The sequence below is a fragment of the Gobius niger genome, assembly GCF_951799975.1.
Source record: "Gobius niger genome assembly, chromosome: 8".
In the NCBI taxonomy this organism is placed as follows: domain Eukaryota; kingdom Metazoa; phylum Chordata; class Actinopteri; order Gobiiformes; family Gobiidae; genus Gobius; species Gobius niger.
The window spans coordinates 8,252,292-8,271,234 of record NC_136859.1 but is presented as its reverse complement, the minus strand read 5'-3'; the positions used below and the strand labels follow the sequence as shown (position 1 = coordinate 8,271,234).

Here is an 18,943-nt window from a genome sequence, read left to right as displayed (position 1 = left end):
TTAGCTGAGGCGAGCGCCACATTCTGACGCTGTTCATTTTCGTGGAAAAGTGCGGAGTCTGTTCATGCCCGGCCTGTGTTGCTGTGACTCTGGCGGCGTGCAGTGCAGCATGTGATGATGTGTTGACGGGACACTGACAGAGATCCTCTCTGCAGCGAGAAGAGGCTCACTCACCGACTAGCCAATCAGGACCACTGTAACTGTCTTTGAACTTAAACCATCATGTTAACACTTGACGGTAGTGCCGAGGACTCGAGAGCTTAATCATTCAAGTCTGTGTCCTCTTGTCTAAACCTCAAGTCGAGTCATATGTCACTGTCTCGGTCTTAAGTAATACATCTCTGGACCATGCTACTTCCTCACTGGAGATCGGTATAGAAAAGTGTCTATGGTTCAGCTCTATAGAGGTTTGATTTCCCTCAACACAAAAAGGTCAGACAAGAGTCAAACCAAGCCCAGTCCAAATCCAAAGTGGAGGGGATTGTGGACCAACATACTGAACAGGGTTTCCTACATTTACTTACATTCATGGCCACCTACAGTACATTTATTTGAAAATAATGTCATGATGAAATGTTTTTACTTATTTACTGTCACGACTGGCTTGATGAAATGACAGGAACAAAACCACAGGGAGGCACCAGAAGCGATCAACAGCTGTCTCCAGTCGTAATGAGCGAAATGAAACATTACATTCACTTGGATATAAGTCGGACGTGTCCTGTTTTTAAATAAGGCTTTTTTTTTTTTTTTTACAGCATCTCAATTTATTTTAGTTCCCGCATCTATTAATTTTCTTTTTTTTCCATAATGAAAATTAACTTTATTCTACTGTCGAAAGATGGCCGCCACCTTTGCTCCAGCCGCAGTTGCGTCCTCTCTGCGGTTAATCCGCCTTTAGATGTGCCCTACCTGGCCCCGTCTCGCAATCACACACACGATCACACAGGCGCTCGAGTCTCACACGTGGAGCGCAGACAGAGGCAGAATGTAAATAAGCCCGGAGCCGAGAGACGCCGCGGAATACGAATGAACGCGCGCTGATTTATCTCTGTGGCCATTCGACTGGAAAGAATTGTTCTACTGTGAAGATGGGGCGGCCATTTTGAGATTTAGAAAGAGGCTTGCAACTGGAGACAAAAGCTTTGCGTAAAAGGTTGATAGACTGATAGACGTCAAATTTAGATTGTGCCACGCAAAACATAATTAATCGATGAACAACCTGGAGTCTGGGAAAAAAAAAAAGTTTTGTTTATTTTTTTCCTGTCTGAGGCTCCATTTCTTACACTATCCAAAGCATGATGCCTATAGGAACTTGCATGTAGCCTACTAAAGATATTGCACAGGCTCACATAGAATAACGGGATCATAGTTCTATATTTGGTGCTTTCTATAAGGATCTTCTCCTTTCAGATCTGCAGATGAATGGTGAGATTAAGCTTATACAGCGAACATTTTACAAAGAAAGGCTGTGCGTTTGACTCACACAGAGGGGGATTGTGGGGAAACGAGTAAAAGACTCTATAGTGATAGTTACATAATATAGAATTGCAACGAAATACATTATATTTTCAGCATTTTTTGTTTTACTGTGGACATAGCTGTCAGTAATTGTTCAAAAGAGTCAACCAGGCCTACTTTAAAGGGGTTAGATGCAAGTTGGCCATTTTATACTCACTACTGCCACCTCAGGTCATACGTGTAACTGCAGCTTATGATATATGCTTATGACAGCTTATGACTTCAAATCGTCCCAACCGATGTAGCTCGTGAGTGTTGTTAATCGTAGCATTTAGCTGTTTGGCTAGTGCTAATGTCGAGCCAGAGCACTTATAAACTTTGATAAGGAAAATAATTTGTATTGTTCATATGATGTTAATGAAGTCTTCTTACCTTCACCATTGTGAGATGTGAGATTACCTCACAGGAATAAAGTTTGTAGCTTGTCCTGTACAAGCTTGGAAATGATGTAGCCTAAATGCTAAAGGAATTACAGTGCGCTACATGAGGCCGCACTTGATGCTAATGTAAAGATGAGTCTATGGGAGAAAAAAGGGGAAGTAGCAAGTGGTTGTTGCAGTCACACCACGCCGTAGTCAACCCCTTCCTGGCCATCGTTTGTCTGCTTGGAAGATGTCACTCTTCTGCTCTTCTGCACCAACGCTGTTGTTGTGCCAGATGGAAGATCAGGCTCTAAATCAGGGGTCGAAATTTAGCTCCAACGGCGGGTCGCGGGACGCATGTAATACAGAACATTTTCCCATTAAATGAATAATAATAAGCTGTGATTTGGTCAAAGCCCCAACTTAACTGTAGCTTCATTAAAAACAACGGCTTACACTTGTATTGCACTTTGCAAGCCTGTGTCACAAGTTCCTCAAAGTACTACATTGTAGTCATTATTCATTCACTCCACACTAGGTGGTGGTAAGCTGTTACTGAAGCCACTGTCGCCCTGGGGCAGACTGTCCATTTACCACGTGTCTATATAATGTGTTGTTCATATCCTGAGCTCTTATTATGTCAGTGCCCTCTGCTGGACACGTGTGGAACACCCCTAGTGGCTAGAATAAGCATTCTGGTTATTCCTTAAAAAATCATAACTCCACACAGGAATGGGCTAGAGACTGTAGGCGATTTTACAGGAAATATTAGCACTCTAATTTACATAAGATCTGACTCCATAAGATCAATTTAAACACAGTTAAACAGTTAAGTTTAAAGTATTAAAGTATCAAAAAGGTCTCGCCAAGCGTGTTCGTTGATCCCAAGGTCCAAGGAGAAACCACCAGAATTCAGTAGCTTTAGTCAAAGAAGATTTATTCCCTATAACAATTACAATTTCTAAACACAGGTTATCTGAATGCTAAAGTCCCTAACAATATACACACGGTGCTCGAACGGGGCCGTCCCAGGAAACGGCACCGTCTAACTGCGCTCTTACAAATATATATCAGAAAAAATGTGACGTTCACGAAGAGATAGGAGATGAGTTGAGCTCAGGCCAAGGTCATCAAGCTTTTCTCTCAGTAGTTTTCCACTACAAGTGTCTTCCTTATGCCTTATTTGGAGGTGTTTTTCACAACACTGGTGAGGGCTCCATAAGTTTGAGCAAAAGAATGCAAGAGCAAGAAATGGGGTATTGTTACAGCAATGTGCGTGTGAAAAGATTGGTTTCAACTGAAACTTAAAGCACATAGATTAAACTCATAAAAAAACATTAGCTAAAAAATCATCAATTTCCCACAAGACATACTTTTTACATACTCTGGAATATATGCTCTACAGGGCAGGGACCAGATTAAATCATCTCGTGGGCCAGATCAGGCCCGTGGGCCATATGTTTGACACCCCTGCTCTAAATCCTTTAGAGCTTATTTCAGAACTTCTCCCCTCTCTGATTAACAGCATTGAGTTTTCTGCCGAGTACTTCAAGCCACCATGTTTGTTTGTAATTTGGACACATGATTTGTTTCTCTGATTGGTTAACCGTCCCGTCAGTTGTCCAACTAACTTTGTATTGGAAATGAAGAGACTGCTTTGTGCTTACTACTGCTTTGTAACCAACATGCAACATGTTCACTAAAATGAAAAATGTCAGTTTCAATGAAAAAAATCAGTCGTTCAAAACAAATGACTTTTAGCAGTGTGGTTTTCCAAATTGCAGCTAAATATAGTTGTGTGCATCTTTGCAGCGAGCAATAAAATATTTAGCACCCAAATCATGCAAACTGTGCAGACACCTCCCACCGCTCAGTTCTTGTTTCCAAAATGAGCAGGTTAGACATGGATTTGTCACACACAAACATGCACACGCACGCACACACACACACGCACGCACACACACACTGTTTGAATGCCGACGCCGGTTCCTCCCACTCGTCTCACTGAACTCCGCAAACCGAGCCCCGTCTCCGAGTCAGGATCCACTTTCATGCCACATTGTGCCCATCACTGCCCTAAATGTGTGTACAGATCAGGTAATTGCCTTCCCACAACTGCACTACCGGCAACAAAGTGTGAGGAGGAGTGTGACTTCGGGACCAGACAGGATACGGAACATGTGTGAACTGTGTCTGATGCACTGGGTCGATTTTCTTTTTTTTTTAATTGTTTCATTTTTGTGTGTCTTTTGTGCAGGCTCACTGGGACGGCCTCACCGGGAGGATCACTTTCAACAGAACGAATGGACTGCGCACTGATTTCGACCTGGACGTGATCAGCCTGAAGGAGGACGGGCTGGAGAAGGTCAGTTTTTTGGGGCATCACTTCGCACTCTTTGCTTTGATTCGGTACCTTTTTACTCTCTGCCGGCAATGGGGAGGAATGAAGAAGGATGAGATGGCTTGTTATTGTCAACAGCAACAAGATGAAACATATAGTAGAGTAAAATGGACAGAAGTGTTTAGTATACATAAAATGGCACTTAAATGGCAAATAAACTCAATAAAACCAAAACAGCAGAATTTGTCTTAGCATAAATACAGTATGTTCGTGTGGTTCAGATGGTCGAGGGGGGTTGACTTGTTTTGAGATTTCAAGAGTTGGTAAATTTGCGAGCGTCGACCAATCAGGAGCTTTCCCCAACAATGATGTTGGAGCGGAGCCACCAGCACAGATCCTATGCCACACATCAGTGTTTCTTTTACCAAACACCCAGGATTAAAAGAAAACGTATTTCTTTGGCTGAATCTGCGCTGTGAATGTGGGCCTTGATGATGCACGGAGCATTCCCTCCGGAGAAAGCTAATGCTACAAGCTAAAGCTCCAATCGATCATGTGAAGACGAGAAATATGCAGAAATAAAGTAAATTCAACCACCATCTACATAAAGCAACCCTGAAACAATGTTCACACACATTTTGTTGTCTAGCTAGCTCGCATCGACCCTGGGAAAACAAGTATTATGCACTAATAACGTGAATAAAGCTGGCAACTACATAGCACAGCCTTCATGATGATCACATACAGAAGCATTTGTGGTTTATTGCAGACTTTTCATAAACAATGAGCTGTAGGCGATTGTAACATGCTAACCAGGGTAACCTGGAATAACCAGGACTGTCCACCGGCACAAACAAGCGCCCTCTATTCAAGGGCTAGTTATCATTATTTTTGGTTTGATGGTGGTTGGGAGGCTTTGTGTGTTTGCTTAAATAAAAGTTTTGCCTCAGTGCCCTTACTGTGTCAATCAAAAAAGTGGAATTGAAAATAGCTAGACAACAGCAAGGCCTTTGAGAATAGCCAGACACTGGATGGATGTACCAAACAAAATGACCAGGAAGTTTACAAGATGCATCAAAGCCACGTCAGTCCACAGTGCAAATTCCTGACCACTTGTTACCACAGAAACCATTGTAACCTTGAGTCTCTCTGTTTAAATCCGCCGTGACATGGAATTGCTGCGGGCGTTTTAGCAGGGGACTTTCTGACACACATCACCCCGAGGGCTCACTATAGCACTATACAATCTGTACTCCTCACTCCCAATGCAGAGCACAGACCAGCCTTCCTACACACTCCCTGCTAGAACCAACTCCATGTCATTATAACGAATGGAGCCGGCGCGGATCCGGGGCTACAGCAGCCTGATTTGTCCAACCGCCGCTATGTTGTTCTTGTCAAAAGTGGCTCAATGGAATTGCCGAACTGACAAGTAGCAACGTAATCAGAAATTCCATGGGCACACATCCGCCTGTCAGTGGGTATTCAATATTCAGGATGGTCTCGGTACACATTTAAGAGAGTAATTCAGTGGTCATTGCTTTGTGGAAGTTGGACAATTGATACAAAAGTTGTTGCTGTTTCAATTCCCAGTTCATTTTCTTTTGTGGAATCTGCATGTTCGCTCTGTGACTGGGAGGGTTTTTCTCTGGACGCTCCGGTTCCCCGCATCAATCTAGAACAACTTGAATAGGCTAAACCAGTAGTGCCCAAAGTGCAACCCATGGGCCAAATGCGGCCCTTAGCCCACATTTTGGCGGCCCTCAAGTCTAAGTAAAGGTGTTGGACACAGTTAAAACCTCGCCTTTGCACTGATAAGCTTTCCTTAATGTCATATAAACTTCAATATCCTTGATGAAGTTTGTACACCCCTGGGCTAAACCATCAGCTTGGTAGTCTTGACCAAGACACTGGCCTGAGGTATTTAGAATTAAGGCGAGACATGGCAGGTGAGAGTATTGATTTTTAGCTGGTTTCCTCCCTTTACTCCTTAGTTTTCATGTCAGAGTATAAAAATGACAAAACTTACCCAGTGCGATGCTTATTTTTTGATGTTTTTTTGCTAGCGAGGCAGAGATAAACCGGATATAGCAACAAAGCCGTCTTTCCCAAACGTTGACATATTTTGCATCCACGTGTCCTGCGAAGGGTGTCCATGATGACACTGTTCCCCAAATGTGATATATAATTCTGCGAGACTCCCGGTACGGAAGAGAATTGTGCCGAATTGTATTTTGTAAACTTTAGGGCTGGTTTTCTCTAAATGAGGTTTTTGCTCCAGCCTGATTTATTCAGCGTTTAACCTAAAAAACAAGGCAAAACAAGATCCAAAATCACCCAAAAATCTTTGTTACTAATATGTCAAAAAAATAAAACCATATATACCATATATATCAAACCACATATTTATATTTGGTTCTATCCATTATTTAGTATTCGTCACTGAAAATCTAGGCAATTTTTATGTTTTCTATGAAAACATGAAATGACAGAAAACTTGCATTATATTTTTTCTCATATTTGTAGCAGTACATTACTGATCAACAAAATGTATCAACAAAGGTTTCAAATTGATATCTCTGCAATTATTTTTTTTACCCTATTCACCTGCAGTGTCTCGCAGTGATTAGTTTCGATCCGATGCCATGCCGTTGCTATATATTTAATTGCATTAATTTTTTCATTTGAGCAGCATTGTATTGCAAGAAACCTATTCAACAGAAGGACAGAAAAGACACTTGGGCTCAAAAGGAGTGGGGAGAAGTTCAATACAGTTTCTAATTTAATGAAACTCGGGAAATCACCTAGATTAAAATTATTCATGTGTGATTGATGGAAAGTATGGAACAGTAGTTCCCATACGTATACTTGAGTTTCTCAAATGGTGGGTTAGGGGCCAAGTGCAGTGCAGAACCACTTCCAATGAGTCATGAGCCTTTCCCAGGGAGGATTTCTTTCATAATACATCACTGAAAAAGTATTGAAGCACCACCGGAGTCTGTAGGAATAACTCGTGCTGAGTTCTTTTGATCATGATTGCAGCTTTATAGACTCTTACATTAGTTATCACCAATTCCAACTGCAAAGTAATGCAATGAGGTTCTTCTCACATTAACATTCTTTAAGAGATATTTCAGGATTTTTCACCTAGGGCCTCATTTCCTAGTTATCCAGAGTGTTGCTGATTTCTGGAGATATTTTTATTGTAATTCATGCAGTTCTTATATTTGAAGAGTTACATGGTGCTAGGCTAATGCAAGGCTAGCACATTTCTACGATATCAGCTAGCCTGCATTAAAAACAGTCTGACCCGCTCCACAGTGCACCTGAGGCAAATCACTTATAACACCAGACTAACCATATAAATGTCTGTGTCGATAGAGTAATTTTAACCATTTTGCATTTGAAATAAGTTATATTTGAGCAGCATCAGCTTCGTGGTTGTATAAGCTACGCAGCGGCGGAGTGATCTGCTAGAAAATAGTCCCTCAAAATGCGATCATTCATGTGATGCAAGGTCAGTTATATTCCAAAAATTATTATATTCGACACAAACATTCATTAGTTCATTAGTCTGGCGTTGTAAGTGATTTGCCTCAGGTGCTCTGTGGAGTGTGTCAGACTGTTGTTAATGCAGTGTAGCTGATACCATAGAATTGTGCTAGCCTTGCACAAGCCTAGCGCCACGAAACTCTTCAAATATAATACTATATATAATATATATAATACTGCATGAATTACAATAATGAAATATCTCCGGAAATCAGCAACACTCTGGATAACTAATGAGACCCTATGTCTCCTGAAATATCCCTTTAAGATGTCCAGTGTGGTCTTTATACCTGACAGTTTCAATCGCTCACCTCCGGCAGTCTGCTTCAGCGTGGTCACGTGATGTTGCTGTGATGTGTCTTGACAGCTCATTTACAAAGGTTTTTGTAAGGTGGAGACAAGACGACGTCCGACTTCTTCAATACAGCGTCCAAGCCCCCTTCAGTAAACCACCAAGAGTTTGAAATGAGATGGAGCAAGACTTATAAGGACAGAGGACAATGGTGAACCAGGATGAGGGGGCTTTTTTGCTTTCGCACACTTGGGATGGACACAATGCAACACATTTTGGTATCCGCCTATAGTATTTACAGGAGAGGGTGTTTTTATTCCCCACATTTGACCCATCCTGTGGCATGAAACTTACACATGTGATGCTTCTCTTTCTTCAAGTTCGTCACAAAATAGATTACAATAATATCTTCAAAATATAACTCATTGTGTTGCCATAATGAGGCTGCCAACCCCGTTTAATCTCCTGTCTCTCCCCGACACAGTGAAAACTCCCAGACAGAGAGCGCATACAGACTGTCTGGTGGGAGTATGCGGGGCCCATAGAGACGCTGTTAGAGGAATTCATTTTCCCTTTTGCCCAATTAGCATGGCGCGCTGTCGGCTCCAGCTCCCAGGCATTTGTTTATGAAGAAGACTCTGTTCTCTTCCGCTACTGGGAGAGGTCCCGCAGTGAAACCTAATCCCTAAACCCTGAACTTATAGGCGCTGCCAGGAGCACCGCTGGAACATTATAGAGGGAAAATAAAAGAAAGTTTATCCTGTTACATAAGTAAAGTATTGTATAAAACCCTCTATGAAGTTTGAAGTTATTTAGTTATTCAGACATTTTTTTCCTCTGTCACTTCTTAGCATGGCTTGGCTCTACTCTGGACTTTGAGCATTTGCGCTTTGGACCAGAATTTGTAGTTTGGTAGGGTCTCCCAATTGCAAACAGGTCCTAGTTGACGGGTCAGACAGAGGGCGGTTCAGAAGCCCCTTATGAGAGACCAACATGCCCGGTTAGGAGGCCGTCATTCTGTGGACTCACCACCTGCAGGAGGAGCCATAGGGGACTGGTGCTTTGTGATTTTGGAGACCCGAACGGTTTCCCCATGGCCTGGCAACGGAGAAGTGGAAGAAAATGGGTGGACGGATGGAGTCCATAATGGTCCCCAAGGAAGCAGCTTTTTAAGAGTAAACAAACACACACCGAAGAGGCACCAAGAGCCCCCACACCGGACCGTGGAGGCGTGGAGGTGCTAGAGTAAACAAAAAAGGGGCAAACGCAAAAAAAGGGAGTGGAGGGAAATGTGCTGAGAGGAAGGAGGAGGTGGAGGAGCCGACCAGTGCAGGACACCACGCTCTGAAACAGGGACAAACCCAGGAGGCAGTGCACTGTTCAGAGGAGCACTGAAGGCAACCAGCCAGGTTTCCTCCGGGTACTACGGTTCCCCTAGCTCCAAATACAGGCGTGTCAGGTTGGCCCACAGCGCTCAGTGGCGTCACTTCATTACTTGTTTTTCCCCTCATATTCATATCAGTAATGTGCAACAGAAATTTGGATTTGGATTTTTTGTTTTCCTTTGCACCAGCAGTGTTTCGCCTTAAAGTGATTGAAGCCTGTGAGATTGCGAAGTGATCAAATAGTGAGACTGAAATCGTAATTGGACCAGAAAGCCACTCCTTTGCAAAATGAGGAGATCGAGAACAAACATTGGTCAGTAAGTAATAGCCCGGGGATTCTGATTCATGTCTGAGATCAGCAAAGGGAGAGACCTAAGAAAAAATATTATTATCTAATATTACTTAGGTGGTCAATTGTACGCAACCGATTAAACTTGAAAGCCTTTAATTTGCAGACTAATATTAACATCTTTACCAGAGAGCTCAAACAGGGGCTCAAATCGGGCCAAAGTGACTTTGTGTGACATTATGCAAACTGTCTTGTTTAATAAAAAAAAAATTGCATGTGCTAAAACTTTAAACAATGCATCTGGTTCATCCAATGTAATTGCTATGTCCATTTTAAATAGATAAATGAAATGAAACTTTAACATCATTTTGGCCAAAGCATTTATAATTTTTATTTTATATACTTTTTTGAACAGTTTACATTCTTAACTTTTTACAATATTCACATTCACATGATCTATTTCTAGAAGCTCAAAAAAGCTTATATACACCTACTCCATAAACGATGTAATAAACATTCACATTTCCCGGTACAATCCGGTCTGTATCCAAAATGAGAATTCAGAACAACATATTCCATTCCAGAGGCGAATAGTACTCAAGTATACATAGTCACGTACATGTACTTAAGTAGCTTTTGGAATAAATTGTACATTTTAGAGTAGCTTACAGTACATACAGCATGCTTCACTTCTACTTGAGTAAAATTCTATTGAAGTATCTGCACTCTTCCGTTACATTTTCCACTGTGAGTACTTCTTTAAGCAGCAAATGCTTCATTTTGCTTCATACACGTTGTGATATAATTTGTCATGAATGTTGCTTAAAACCTGTTTGCTGCACTAAAAAATCAACATGGTGGCTTAGGGGTTTTCTAGTAGGATCCAGTGAGCATTCATGTCAACTTTGCCTCTTTTATCACAAAATATTTTTTGGCTTAAACTCCTCCACCTTTGATATTTCACTTCATAACGTGGTGATTTTCACAGACTAACCTTCACAGTTATTCTTTCAGCTGCTTCTTTCCTCTGGTTTGTTTTTTCACAGCCTTAGACCTCGCGGCCAGCAGACTCCCCTTGCTTTTTTAGGGTGACAACACTCCAGATCAAGCATCTTAATAATAGTGTTCTCTTGGTGGCGATGATGTCACAGTATATCAAGATGAACCCTACATAGAGCCTCCGTTGGTTTTAAAGTTCAGAGGCAGACAGGAGACAGGGCTGACGTGTTACAAAAGTCCGGATTGAGATTCCGGACCTCCCTCTCTCGACACGCTGTAGTTCAGCGAGCCGCGGGGACAGCCAAAATGTCACAGTTAAATTATGTAAATGTGATCATGGAAACTGACACTCGATCTGCATTCTGACAAAGCGCAATGTGCACGGCATATTAATGAGGCTAATAAAGATATGTTCAAGTCCAGGTGGAGGTAAAGTTATGGGAACAGTGATTAACATAAAATGCAGAATATAAACCACCGGAAAACAACAGAGACATATTTACTACCTGTATATATTCCTACCACTAAACATACCATATTGCGCTGTGTTTGACCATATGATTTTGTGCTACATTTTCTGATTTAAGATTATATTGACCTTATTTCCAGTAAAATTGTATATGTTGGAACTTAAATCTATGTTCAATGCCTTCCATAATTGTTCAGAAAGAGGATGAACTTTTGCCAGTGCACAGAGCAAAAGCTAAGAAAGAGGGAGTCTTGGGGTCTAATGTTTTTTTTTTGTTTTTTTTTCTGTAGGACGGTATATATCTTTAGATTAGCAGTATCTATCAGACGACTTTGAATCTGAACCAAAATTGGCTTGGACTAAATGAATTAAATTAATTCTGCGGTGACAGCGGACAAACACAAGGTGTGCTGCTACAGACTTTACAAACACACACATTTTTCAAAACTAAATATATTATGGATTTGCAGTTTTCTAGATACAAGCAGCAGCAAACACTGCTCCAGAAGTGTGTCCTCTCCTCAAATTTAAAACCGAGCGATCACTAATAGCATTAGCACTGTAATATCAATCTGGCTCTTGCCAGGTTACAATCACCAATTTTCCCTGCAAGATTGGTGGGGGAAACAGACAAGGGTGTGGCTGCAGACCTCGATTTGATTCATGTAATGCTACCAAAACATTACTCAGACCATTTTCACCAAGTCCACATTGTTTTTACTTACCTTGTCCTTTCCTGATTTGTTTCTAAAAGAGCGCTCGCTGTTTCCCAACCAGGGGTACGGGAGGTACTTGGAATTATTTCAGATTAAAAAGAACTTAAAACTCAGTTGACTTTCAAAATTAATTTCGAAGAAAAGTTAGTTTTAATGAGGTTGTTCAGCAAAAAGTTTGATTTTGACTAATTTTACTTCATTTTGCTTCATCCTCGAGGTAGGGGGTACTCGGAGTGTAAAAAGAACGACTTAAGGGGTACGCGAGACAAAAACGTTGGGAATCACTGCAATACAGGCTCAAATTACTTTTATATACTATCGATATATCAACCTTAAATGGATGGCAAATTAGAATTAGAGAGTTTTTTTAATGTGTAAAATAATGATAATACTGTTGATGCCTGTGAGTGGCGGGCACATGGAGACCTACCATGGAGGTCTGGCAGTCTGCAGCCAAACCCTTTTGAGCAAAGTGGAGTACCTACTCCAAACCCTTTCGTATACCCTTACAGAGAGCACAGAAAGATCAGTCGAGCCAACCGAATAGTAGGTAACATATACGCCTGAAAGTGCAGTTAAAAACCTGGTTATTCAGATAACAAAAGTACCTAAATGGACTGTTGCCTCCCATTAAGACACTCCAGCTGTCTCTAAATGTCTTCCCTGAAACACTAGCTCCGTCTCTTCGCTCTGCTCTTTAGCGCCCGTAGCTAAAGTCAAAGCCGACAGTCCCTTTGTTTTTGAGAGAAGAGAAACGCAGCTCTGGGCTCCTCTGTCGCTGCGTTTGATGGAGCTTCGAACCACAAAGACGTCGCCCGCGGCAACCAACATGGCGCCATATGTTAAAGAAGTTCCGATTCAAGATTAATTTAGCAGAGCTCTCTGGCGCCTGCGAGCGGGGATGACAAGTCTCTAAGAGCGTGTCTGTTGTATATTTTACATCTTGTCCTGGTGGCAGTTTGTGGTTTAAAATGCATGGGATTAGCAGCAGGGAGGAACAGCTGTACAAATAGGCTCACGCAAACACGAAACTAAAGGGTATTTCGCTTGTTCCATAGGGGACTTTCAATGGGCTTAATGTACGTGAGCGACACAGGAATTATCCGGAGGAGGGTGCTTTTCCTCTCTATTCATGGCTATTTATTTATTTATTTGAACAAGACGCTGCTATTATGGAAACATTGGCAGAGGAAGAGCAGCCCTCCTGGAACCGCCACCTTAACGTGGTGGAGGGGTTTGAGCGAACGAATCGTGCCCCTGGTAGAGTCTCCCAGGGCAAACTGGTCCTAGGTGACGGGTCAGACAAAGAGCGATTCTGTAGCCCCTTATGAGAGACCAACAGGCCCGGTTAATCGTGAGGTCGTCCTCCCTTGGACCCACCACCTACAGGAGGAGCCATAGGGGCGGGTGCAATGTTTTTTGGGCAGCTCCAACAGCTGCCCCCACGACCCGAAAAGGGGCAAGTGGAAGAAGAAGGATGGATAGACAGCAGTGGCCTCCGGAGAATTCACCCGGAAGTCACACTCATGTGCGTAAAGCCCATCAGCATCTTTGATTCCTCTGTTGCACATGTGTCAAACACAAGGCCGATTGGATTTAATCCATCCCAACTGGTAGAGCACAAATTCCTGAGTATTAAAAAGAAAAGCAAGTATCCAACCCATTCTTGTGTGGAGCTATGTTTTTTTAAAGAACTGACCAGAATGCTCACTCCAGCCACTAGGGGGCAGCTTCAATTTTAAAAAGGAAATGATTCCACAGGTGTCCAGCAGAGGGCACTGACATAAAAAGAGATCAGGATGTAAACAACACATTATAGCTACGTGGTAAATGGTCAGTCAGGGCAGGTGTGGCTGCATTAGTAGCTTACAGCCACCAAGTAGGACCCAGTAGGGGACCCACTGGGGGGACCGTGCACTACCACCTCCGCTTCACAGTTAGAAGGTCCCGGGTTCGATTCCCACCTTTCTGTGTGGTCTTTGCATGTTCTCCCTTTGTCTGTGTAGGTTTCCTCCGGCTGATCTGGTTTCCCCTACCATTAAAAACATGTGCAATAGGTGAATCCTCCACCCAGGTGATTCTGACCACCACCCTGGCTCCACATCATAGGGATGGGGCACCGGCCGTCGACCACTGTTCCTTAAGGGTTGCCTCTGCAGCATCGAAGGATGGGTTAAATGCAGAGGATAAAGTTCCCTACGGGGACAAAGTATACAAACAAAACAAACATCTCCAGATCGTGAGCCAAGATCTTGTTCAGGAGCTTCTGGATCTGTGTTACTCCACCCAGCCCGGGATTCAAACCCATGGGCCTTGTCATGTGATAAGTGCTATATACAGTAATATCACTGTCCCCTTCCTTTTATTGAATCCTCACATCAGTCGCCTCACATGGCTTCACAAAATCTGCTGATCTGATCAAATAGAAACAGTTTGAAAATCAAGCAATGAAATAGACAAGCAGATGGGAAATGTCCGACAGTCGACAGTGAAGCAGCAGATGGATAATTATCCCTGGGCGTGCACTATTCTTAGACCCACAAGGAAAAAAAAAGAAAGAGAAAAGATATATAGACAACGGGGAAAAAGAGGAATCCCATGGAGTAACACATTGAATGAGCACATTTCAGTCTGTCCTCGGGCTAAAAGTTGATTAACTCCTCATCATCAGTCAGGGGTGACATTCTCTTAAACTGAATGAAACGGGACAATCGAGAGCCCTCACGGACATCGTTATCTCATAATGTCGTCGTAATGTGAGATTTAGATATCAATACACCCCAAGTTTGAAGTGATAAAACATCCCACTCTTCTCGAGAGGAACAAAGGGACGGGGAAAAAAATAGAAAGTGGTTGTGATCGGCTCTGAATTGCTTTGACTGTTTCATATTTTGCATCTCATTCTCGCTCGGCGTCTCCAGTGGCAGCTCTCACTTTAGATTCATGAGATTATCAGCGGGAGTTCGAGTCGCTGCAAATAATCACCACAAACACTCGAGGACTCGCCTCCTGACCCTCTGCGCATAATTCCGCCTGTTCGTGAAACACCTCTTCACACGCGCTCCGCACTCAAGCAGGCAGAATTAAAAAGCTCATCTGCAATTACAATCCTGTCCCGGCATGTCGTGTGGGCTGTCCAGGAGGGGGCGCTGTGTCGTGCGTTTTAGACTAACAATCAATTCTTCAGCCCACCTCTTAAAGCTCTTTGACCTTCTGTGTCGAGAAAGGTTGTACTTCAATATCGCCCCTTGCAGAACACAATCAATTACATGAAAGAAGATAAAAACGTAGTATTGAATTCCTCATGTCTAAACACAAACAAGTGTGAACAGTCATGATTCCATAAATAGGCTAACACATTCGCTTATGCTAACGGGGCTAGTGCTAACGTCCACAGCAGCTTATAAACACACTCACTGAAGAGGGTCTGCACCGGCTATAACATTCTTATTGTTAGGAAAAATTACAATATGGTTAAAAGCTCCAAAAAGTAGATTTTGCATGATATAGGACCTTTAATTGAAAAGTAGAGTTTTGCCGATGCCAGTTTTGGTTTATTTGGTCGGGTCAGTGCATGCTAATGAACACACATGGGTCTCATGCATGTAAATGATCGATGGAGCTCCATTCTTCTGGCTATGCGATGATATCTGCACCACCTGCCCCACAAAATGATGTCTAAAGTAAAAAATAAAAGAGTAAAATAATTGAAATATCTCCTGCACTTAGTTGTCATTCACAATGATAAACTCAGCACAGAATGTCAAGGTAATTGCGGGTGTCCAGAAGGGGGTGCGCTCTGGGGTCACTGCAGAGGGCCTGCTCCTGGTGACGCCCGGGGCAGCGAGGTTTGAAGGGAGATTTGTTCTGTAGAGTTCAGATAGGACATTACCAGCCTGAGGGCCTGATCTGATACCAGGACTTGAGATCTTTACAAGGGACAATCGTACAAGAGGTACTTTTCTGCAAAGCACTTTGAGTTGCTTTGTGTGCACTACAAACACAAGTAAACGTATGTTACATAAAAAACACAAAGCATAAGTAGTCTGTTAAAGCTGGGATACCGGATTCTTCCCATTTCAAACCATAAAAGGTGGAGATAATTGAGTACAAACTGTTAGCTGCTGTCCTATAGCAAAAAAGAAATGCTCAAACACCAGATTCCAAACCCGGAATCCCAGATTTAACTTGTTAGACTGTAAGCCCTTAATTGGACAGCTCATGTTAAATGTCTGCAGATGAATTTTCCATGGTTTGGACATTTATAAAGAGGAGATAGAGAATATAAGGGTAGAAGAGCAAAGCTGACACTTTTGGATGGAGTGAAAGAGGCTCAGTGCAGAAGATGGCCAATTAAGTATTTATAGTTGATGAGTGAAGAATGTGTTCCTAGTGCTTTGAAAAAGGTCCTGAACTTGTGTTGCCTTCACCTGCATAAGAGAACACAACTTCCCCATTCCTAATTTTAAGGGGAGACACTACAGGCAAAACTCAATTTTTTCAGTTTTCAGGTTTTGGGCCAAATTGGTCTCTGAACATACAAGCTTTCACCCGGAAACCAAAAATATACCGAATCTTCACAAAAACATGTTTAAATATTGCGCTGATTCAATGTTTGCCCATAGACTTATATGGGACAATGCAATTTCAAGGGCCTTTTTCTCAAAACACATTTTTCTGTCATTGTGACGACACTATGTCCACGTCAGTCAGACCTAAAGGCTTCAAATTTTCCAGCCTTGGACTGAACAATACTTGGAAGATTTTTTTCAGAGGGGAATCCCCCATTTATTGAGTTTTGAATGTCAAAAAATAAGGCGAAAATTTAATTTTTACAATTTTTTCCACTAACAGCTTATTTTAAAACTTTAAGATATGCAAAATCCCCTCTGAGAAAGTCTTGGCAACTCATTTATCAATAAAATGAAATAATCAATTTGAATGTAGCTCTATCCATTATTCAGATTTCGTCGCCGAAAAGATGAGAAATTTGGGGCATTTTTAGGCATAAAACACCTTGTTCTTATAGGAAAAGATAAAATAACAGAAAACTTGCCATGTATTTTTTTCACACATTTATGCCAGTGATCTACAGCAAAAGTTTGAAATTGATATCTGTAAATATACATTTTTTCCCTATTCATTTTTCCCTGCTCCAAACCAAATTAGGTCTTGATAAGGGACAGGTAAATCTGACAAACCAAAATGTGTGGCTAATTCTGCTTTCTGTTTGGATAATGTTCTTGAGACCTACATAGTGTAAACATATAAAACTATTACATATGGTGCGTTCCAGGCATGCTGGTATTTCTCCCACTTGAAAATTACAACCTCAGAGCGTTCCAGGCGAATGAGCTCATGTGAATAAAATGCTACAACAGTTAGCTTACGTTATGTGAATGTTTTTTCCAAGCATGAAGGCACTGACCAAAAGTAACCCTCACTCAAAATGTTATTATTAGCTGCATTGCTGTCTTCATCTCGTATCCAAACTCGGAGCAGTCGGGACATCTCCGAGTTTACAAGCTGTAATTAGCACTTCGAGCGGCGTTCCAAGGCATTTTTCCAAGTGGACGGTGGGAAATTAACCAGTTACCGCACCTTCTGATCCATGAAAAGGATGTCACTACAGTTACCTGCCCATTACAATATCTCGATGCTAGCTGCAACCTAGCAACAAGGTCTTTTTTGGAAATCATGATGAATAATGATCAAAGCCACGCATCCCCCCCCTCCCCCGTACACGCACACACAGCACTCGCTCCCCTCAGAATCACCTCCCAGAGTCAAGAGGTCGCGCCCGTCTCTGCGCTGTCGCCCCGTGGGATTGTGGGTAAAACGGGCCTTTGACAGCAGCGCGGTTCACCCAGCTGTCAGCTCCTTCCTCGGGCCCGTGTTACTGAGGCAGCTCTTGCATTCTGATAAGGAAATGTGTTGACGCTGAGGCAAAAGATTTTCCCACTGCTGATGGGTGTTATGATTGATAGAGTGCAAAAATGAGATGATTCCATATCATTATGTTCAGTAAGGAATGCAGAGTTTTTTATTTGTTTATCATATGCCTGGTTTTGTCATGGTTTTGCCACTGTTTAGTCCTGGTTTAGAGCCAGTTTAGCACCAAGTCCTGTACTGTTTTTTATTTCCCTCCTTGGGCTGATATTAAATACATTTTGTCCCCCTGCTCCGTGTAATTATAGTTCTTCTATGCAAGCAAAAAGTGACCCTGAAAGTTGCAAAAACGTGCTACTCAACTCATCCTTTTTAAGAATCGGGATGTTAGAAAGTTGGGTGTGAGTTTTACCCATTAGTCTGGGGTGCGATGTTGTTGATACTTTCTTGTGATGAAAGTTTGGCTGTCAATTTCCAAAGTTTCTTCCAATTACAAGTTCCGGGATTGTCTATTGATTGGGGTTTGATTTTCAGAGGCTGCTAATTGTGCATAACTTAATATTTGTGAACACAGAATATTAAAATGTCAGCCTCTGAAATGACATCAACAACAAAAAGGCGCTGACCACGTTAGATACTGGAGGTCCTGGAGATGAGTTTTGGCTGAAAACCTGAATGGTTTGAGGTTCAGTTCCTGCTATGGATGTATTAATCACCAGCTACAATAAAGCACACTAAACTCCAGTAATAATGGATTTCAGTCAATAAATATTCCTCAGATCTTCACTCACACTTCTCTTACACAGCTTTAGAAACTTGAAGGTCTTGGCTTTCAAATGAGGTATCACACTGGCATATAGGCTTTTGAGCTCTCCAGTCAATATGCTTTGATATTTAAACATGCATCATTTCTAACCTTAAGTCTAACCCTAAACCTAACCCTAAAACTAACCTTAAACTGGCAAATAACAGGTTAACATGAATAAAGGAAACGTCTTGTATTATTACCTTTTTTGCCTGAAGGGAATGATCGAAAACTTAATCATTTAACATCTCAAGCAATGCGTCACATTTTGTTTGAAAAGCACTTAAAAAACATATTTTGACTGATTGAAGCAATTGGTAAGC

At 42.0% G+C, this 18,943-nt stretch overlaps 1 protein-coding gene across 6 annotated transcripts in view; it reads left to right on the top strand.

The window, feature by feature from the left end:
• grik2 (glutamate receptor, ionotropic, kainate 2) overlaps positions 1-18,943 on the top strand; it is a 410,021-nt gene that overhangs the window by 273,290 nt on the left and 117,788 nt on the right. For all 6 annotated transcript variants that reach the window (XM_079561307.1, XM_079561303.1, XM_079561302.1 and 3 more), the window contains one exon: positions 4,141-4,248. In XM_079561307.1, the coding sequence (XP_079417433.1) occupies positions 4,141-4,248 (108 nt within the window). The remainder of the gene's footprint in view (positions 1-4,140; positions 4,249-18,943) is intronic.